This window comes from Electrophorus electricus, chromosome 19 (genome assembly GCF_013358815.1).
Source record: "Electrophorus electricus isolate fEleEle1 chromosome 19, fEleEle1.pri, whole genome shotgun sequence".
NCBI lineage: Eukaryota > Metazoa > Chordata > Actinopteri > Gymnotiformes > Gymnotidae > Electrophorus > Electrophorus electricus.
The window spans coordinates 1,835,584-1,842,898 of NC_049553.1; the positions used below are offsets into that span (position 1 = coordinate 1,835,584).

General features: G+C 39.3%; 1 protein-coding gene across 2 annotated transcripts in view; it reads right to left on the minus strand.

Moving 5' to 3' along the window:
* Window positions 1-2,452, minus strand: part of LOC113591648 (macrophage mannose receptor 1-like) — a 36,999-nt gene extending 34,547 nt beyond the window's left edge. For both annotated transcript variants that reach the window (XM_027032243.2, XM_027032242.2), the window contains exons 1-3: window positions 2,328-2,452; window positions 1,607-2,008; window positions 692-865 (exon numbers count right to left, since the gene is read on the minus strand). In XM_027032243.2, the coding sequence (XP_026888044.2) occupies window positions 692-865; window positions 1,607-2,008; window positions 2,328-2,400 (649 nt within the window). In that variant the 5' untranslated portion in view covers window positions 2,401-2,452. The remainder of the gene's footprint in view (window positions 1-691; window positions 866-1,606; window positions 2,009-2,327) is intronic.
* Between the last annotated feature and the right edge of the window lie 4,863 nt (window positions 2,453-7,315).

The following is a 7,315-nucleotide window of genomic DNA, read 5'->3' on the forward strand; positions in this document are numbered from 1 at the left end:
ACCTGTTTTTATGTTGTGACTGCCCACTACCTTTGCACTTAGTCCACATGGCTTTGTTGTTCTTGTTCCTTTGTTTGACGTGTCCCCATGTGCTCTTACATATACAACCCTCATACGTTGCCACTCCCTCCGTGTTAGCTTGTTACGTGTTGCACCTGGCTCTTGTTATCTGCCTTGTTTACAGCATCCTGGTTGGTAATTGTCCTACCAATGCCTGTTGCTATTTGTGTGTTACTGCAATTGCATGTTTTCCGGCCAACACTCACAGCATTACACATGTTTATTTCTGCTGAGTGATAATGTTAGGTCTTTCCATATTGATTAAAAATTGAGAATTCTTATCATCGTTATTGACATAAATTTTATCACAAACATAAAAGAGCAGCTTTATTGCTAATATGTTGTGATAGCAAGTCAGTGGCCAGCCTTTCTGACTGAGCACAGATTTATATCCCCAATACAGGACACAGAATTCTGTTATGTCTCGGTATTGCCTTGTACACCTGCATAGTCCTATCATTCCAATCAGAAATTGTATTTGACTTACCAGTGAGGAAAACTGGCCTGGAGTCAGTATTTACAATATACCACATGCTTTTGGAGTATTATTTCTCTGTTTTAACATATTTATTATTAAAAACTATGATAAAGATAACATTTCAATATATCTTAAATGTGCTATGCAACTTACATTTAGTAGGACAGAAACCCCATTTATTGTCCTTGCTGTAGTCCGACTCTGTGGAGCACCATGACAGCCCGTCAGCTCGACCTTCCAAGGTGCACTCAGCATACCACTTCTCCCCAAACTTAAAAGGGAAATGGCACGGGCTGCCAAACGAATTGCCCCCAATGGTAAATAGCTCTGAGGAAAACAAGGTGAGAGAAGAAGGTGTCTGCAGTGACAATAGCCACACTTTACATAAGCCCCTGTGAACTGTGGACTTTGTCACATATGTATGATCACTGAAAGTGACTGATTCATTGAACAGGTTGTATTTTTTACATATTGCAATATTTTTAAATTCAATTGAATAAATGTATTTTTTCTTTCAACTCCATCCTATAAATACAACTCATTTCCAGATACTTAGTGCTCTGATTTTTTCTCTGTACACGTATGGTAACTATGCTGAGCCTACTTGACCCTGTCTACGGCCCACCCTAATGAAACCCTACGGGTCCTTTAGAACCGGAACAATGGCTTAGAACTGGGGATGACACTGATCAGTAAAATGTGGGCACAGAATATTAGTAGGTGCATCAGGTGCATAGATTTAGAATCAGGTACATAGACTTTAGTGCCTATAGTGAGGTGCATATGCTTAAACGCATATCATTAGATATACAAAAAAAATGTAAATTTTAAATAATTTAAATTACTTAATTTAACTGTTTCACATAAGTTTGTTGTAACAGTGCCCAATATGTGTTGTTCAAAGTTCAAGCTTTAATTTATGAAATGTATGTGATCTGTTGAGTAAAATTCAAATTGCCCCATTCTGTTTTCAGTGCTCTTGAGTCTCCTACCAATATTCAGCCCTGTGCAGCTCATGCAAAACCACAGCTAAACCCATAAATCCTGGTCTCTGTGCAAAGGTCCTACCTTCATATCCATGAGTGCACAGGTTCTCCTTGGTCCCGTAGATCTCCCAGTGGCTCCATGATCCTGTGCCCGTGTACAGCAGCACGTTGGGCTCATCCCGGTTGCCATAGTTTAAGTGCAGAGACTGGCCCTTCAGGCCAAACAATGTTTTATTCTTGCACTCCCATGTCTGCATGAGGCTGAGCTCGTTGCAGGGCACCAGGAGCACACGCAACCACTCTTTCAGGTCCTGCACGCCAAGACACAGCTTGTGCGAGACACTGATCAGGCGTGAAGAGGAGATCCAGCGGAAGTGCTGTGTCTCTGCTGTCTGGTCGCAGTCGCCAGCCTGCACTGCGTTCCCCTCCGCCACCCGTACACACTTGTTGTGCTCCTCGTTGTAGATAACGAAAGAACTGCTGTCTGCAAGGGGAGGGAAAAGATGCCAATTGTGTTTAAGATCTTGATGATGTTGGTAGGGTTACACTTATATAAGTACGGTTGGACTTACACTTATATAAGTTTTCTGTTAAACCATGACTGCACTTACAAATGAACTTAGAAATAAATGTTTTAAAATCCTTTTAATCATACCTGGCATAATTACAACAGTGAAAATATAATTAGTATTTCCTTATCCAGTTAAGAATTCATTTTAAGCAAGAATTTTCCTTGAAATTAAGTGGAAAATAGAAGGAAGTGAATTTCTCATCTACAGAGCCACAGGTATTCTTTTACATACCAAGCTGAATGGTGCCATGCAAAGCCATGCAGAGGCACAACAGTACAAACAGATGAAAACTGTTCTTCATCATATTTAATTTGCAATTCAAGAAGGAAAATCCAGGGAGGGAGCGTGGACATCAGCTCGAGCTCAGACTGTATGGCACTAACACACCTCTAACTGGGTTTATGAATGAAGTGTCCTGCACTTTGGGGGTGGGAACAATGCTTAACTCCACATTCTTCCCTACTGAGCAGCGTCTGCTTCTTTCACTTATGCTCTGTTGTGTGTGCATGGATACATGTTTTTTATACTACACCTCACAACACTTTTCTTCGAGGAGTCTAGCGTGTTTGTATGTTAAGTTTCTGAAGCGCTTTATCCCAGAGTGTTTACCATTGTTTTCTTTTTCTTTTTGTTTCCTGTACTGTCATGGTTGTCTCTGAATAGTGCCTGAACCTAAATCATGTTTTCTGCATTAATTTTGCATTTGTGTGACTGCCCATTATCTGACCATGAACTATTTTATGATTTTAAATTAAATGTATTATTAACTCCATTGTGGGATGGTGTATTTAGTCAGGAGTTGAGAAAAAAAAAAAAAAAACTCAGAAAAAACATTTGCTCAAATTTTACACCAGTGTCCAATATGAAGACATACCATCTGATACTTCAAATTATCTGATACAACAGAGGACTAAACATTTGAATCAAACTTTAAGTTATAACTCTGGAACAGAAACCATAAAGTATAATATGTATAATAAACTAAAAAGCTAGATTAGTAAAAAAAAAAAAAAACAACTAACAAATAAAAAACAAAACGGTACTTCAATATAAATTAGGTACATTTTATTTAAAGGGGATAAAACTCTTAAAATCAAACACTTTGGAATTTGGAATGATATTAAATGGATTATCTTCACAGAGCTGATTTAAATAGAGGATGTGAAGAATTTCTTTTTTTTTTTTTTTTTTTTTTTGCGCAAACACTTCCTTTCATGATCCAGCAGCAGCAAAAAAATAAATAGAGGAAGCCAGTAGAAATAACAGCAGAATGTGATGTTCGGGTGTTACAGCGAGTTGGTAAACTACACCACCAACATTCCTACATAGACATTTAATTTCCCATTTTTATTTCTTCTTTCACAAAGAGAAAAGTACTGAATACTTCTGTCTTCAGATTGAACCACAACCACATGTAACCAGTGCATGAGTCATGTCACATGTTTGTGTTTTTAAACATCAGTATATGTTTCACTCAAGTAAATATGCACAGTTTAAAAATCAGATGAGATTTAAGGTGTGTGTGTGTGTGTGTGTGTGTGTGTGTGTGTGTGTGTGTGTGTGTGTGTGTGTGTGTGTGTAAAAACAAATCTGATGGGAAGTAAAGTAAAAAATATCTAAATGTCAGTTTCCCTTTAAACATAAAATTTTGGTCAGAGTGCAGTAGTCCATCTTTGAAAATTATGCCATAGTTTAAGTGCAGAGGCTGGCCCTTCAGGCCAAACAATGTTTTATTCTTGCACTCCAATGTCTACATGAGGCTGAGCTCGTTGCAGGGCACGAGGAGCACACGCAACCACTCTTTCAGGTCCTGCACGCCAAGACACAGCTTGTGCGAGACACTGATCAGGCGTGAAGAGGAGATCCAGCGGAAGTGCTGTGTCTCTGCTGTCGGGTCGCAGTCGCCAGCCTGCACTGCGTTCCCCTCCGCCACCCGCACACACTTGTTGTGCTCCTCGTTGTAGATAACGAAAGAACTGCTGTCTGCAAGGGGAGGGAAAAGATGCCAATTGTGTTTAAGATCTTGATGATGTTGGTAGGGTTACACTTATATAAGTACGGTTGGACTTACACTTATATAAGTTTTCTGTTAAACCATGACTGCACTTACAAATGAACTTAGAAATAAATTATTTAAAATGTAACCCATGTTGTGTTGACTAGTAAGCCTGAAATTGCCTCATTAGAGGGCTACCCTGGGACCACCCCATTTTTTGGTAATGGTGTAACCATGACACTTTCTGGTGACCTAAGGGTGGATATATTTTCTCTCACTACTCTATGCTGATGTCACGGCATATCCCCCTCTTCTAGATTCCTCCCCGTGTGTGTGTGTCTGTCCATCGTCGCACCCCTGCTGTGTTAATTGTCCATGTGACATGGTATGACACCTGTTTGTAGTTATGTTCCTTGTTAATACATGCATTTAAATCCCTATTGTTCTGTTGTCGGTGTTTAACCCAGTGTATATCACGCATCATAAGTTAACACAAATGTCACTCAATGTAGAGGGTCGTTACATTGTTGCTACTTCTTGAGTCTTATTCTGTTCATCGTGTTATTTTCAGTTTTTGTCTGTTGTATCAGTAAAGACCTGCTTAGTTAAGGAGACTTGTCTCGGCATCCCACTCCCATGACACGACCATTACAGTTGACAGAATTGGCTGCTGCAGGAGCTGACCCAGAGGCTGTGGTGAGACTCAGGATGTCTGCATGGTGGGCAAGCTCATTAGTTAAACAAACACACAAAACAAAACAAAAAAATACTCAAAGAATGTGGAACAATTTGGTTGAAACACCTCAGTTTGTAAATTTGGCCCACAAATAATCCCATGATTTGCAGTAGTAATGAAAAGGGTTCCGTGTCACTCTTGTACTTTGTTCTTTCAGGATTCTGTAGCTACAGTATGTGGTCAAAACTATGTGGACCCCCCCAACATAATTATTGAGTTTGTATGTTTTAGCCAGATACATTAATAAAAGCTATAAATAAATCAAGCATATAGGCATGCCTTCTCATGCAGGCAGTACCATGAGTCATACTGAAAAACTCACACCTTTTTGTCATCAGATGGCAATGATACTTTTGCCATGTCAGTTTGTAAAATTTCTACCCTAATATCATGAGTCTAGAAAAACAAAAGTTCATCTAAAAAAAGGAAAGGCAAGTTGCACTAATAGTAAATAAACCAGAATAAAAAATAAAAAAAAGAATGGTCAGACCACAGAAACCTTTGTTGGTCAGTTATTCTGTCATGCTGGCAATGGACACAAATGAGTTCCCAACCAAGGACATTTATTGAAACAAAAACAAGACAAAATGAAGAATGCAACAAGGCAAACAAAACAATGAGATATTCACACACTGCAGCCACTCACAGTAGACAATAACCAACAAAATAATTGTAGTGAAGGTAGATTAAAAATTGTTCCCCTGATGAAAAACTGGTCAAAAGGCAGGGGGGGGGGGGCTCTCTTCCACCCTGGGGCACACCTGGAGTTCATCTCATTTCTACCTAGTCATTTATTATTCTACCTCTTTGTTCTGTTAGCTTTGGCTTATGCATTGTCTGTTTCCTGGTTGTGGTTTATCTTGTCTGTCTGTCAGGCTACTTTCAGTCCTCATTTTGGTTTATGCCATGAATCTTACTTATGTTTCCCTTCTTGTTGATATGTTTAATAGACAAACAGAAACAAAACTATGATTCATTATTTCACTTCACCTGTCTGCTCTCTTTCACTTATGTTTTCCTCTCCATACATCCTGGACTCTGAATTCCTGCATTCCCTGGTTAGAAGCTATGCCAGTCTAGGAGATCTGCCAAGGCAAAACTCATGACAGACTCCAAATGTGATAAGATCCTAGAGACAACACATACGCACCAGTGAGATGGGGAGAAGCACCTAGTGGTACATGATGGTTGTAGATCACTTTGTTAATAACTACACGCAAGCCTAAGATCACTATTCCGAGTGCCAGTTGCTGGCTGAAGTCATGTAAAGTATGTGAACACTGGACTCTAGAGTAGTGGAAACAGGTTGTCTAGCATTATGGTCACAGTGCACCAGGCACCCTGCAGAAGGGACTTGCCCACTCACACACGCACTTCCTACAATCTCAATCACCCACTTATTGATTTGTTGCAACCACCCATTCCTTGTTTGCCTTCTTTTATGCCCACAAATACTTGTAGTCGGTGCTGCGAATTGCCTATCGCCTGTACCTGCTCTCATGCACCCTGCGTTCCTGCATTAATTTCGATACATTGAGCCATTACTGCTGCATTGTCAACTTTTTGTTTTTTCAAGTTTGCTCAAGTCAAGCTGTTATAGGGAATAAAGCGAGAGGCGACTTTCACTCACCTCTCACTCCCTGCTTTCCACCAATGTCAGTTATAAATCACGCTTCATTATCTGGCAGTCTGTTAGATGAATCTTTGTGAACATTACCTACCAAAATTAATGGTGTAATGTCTGAGGCTGTTTTTATGGTTTGGACTAGGTGTTCCAGTGAAGGATAATTTTAATGTTACACTAACAAAAATATTTTAGACAATCACTCTCTACCGACATTGTGGTAACAATTTCAGGAGGAGCTTTTCATCTGGTCTACATGAACAATTGAACAATTTACAGTTACATTCATATTCATTCACATAGTGTCATGGAGCCCTTAGGAACCTCCATACACTACAGATCCCAGAATTCTTTGGGGGGGGGGGGGGGTGGAATCATTATCCTCAGAAAATTAATCCGGCACATCTGTGCATCTTTAATTTGTGTATTGCCTCTATTTATTTGAGCATACCGAGCATTGAACATTAACCTGCTGAATATCCGTGTATTGACCTGTTTATATTTCTAGTTTTACGAGTATTGCCTTGCCTTTGTTACACATGCTTGCACATGTAAAACTGCCTTGCCATCTTCTACTCTGATTATGGATTTGCCTTTTGGATGAGTTTGCCTCTCTGACTGATTTTCTGGATATTTACTGTTTGTCTTTTGTCATCCACGAGGGTCTCACCTGTCTTATTATGTGACATGATATTAATTATTACTATTGCATGTCTCATCTATAATCTTAATCTACTAATCTGCATTATACAGTGTTATTACCATAAATGATATTAGACAATGTAAGATATATTTGCATTCATAATTGTTCTTCACCCACAAACTAATTATAGTTTCATTCATTACACAAACTAATTATAGTT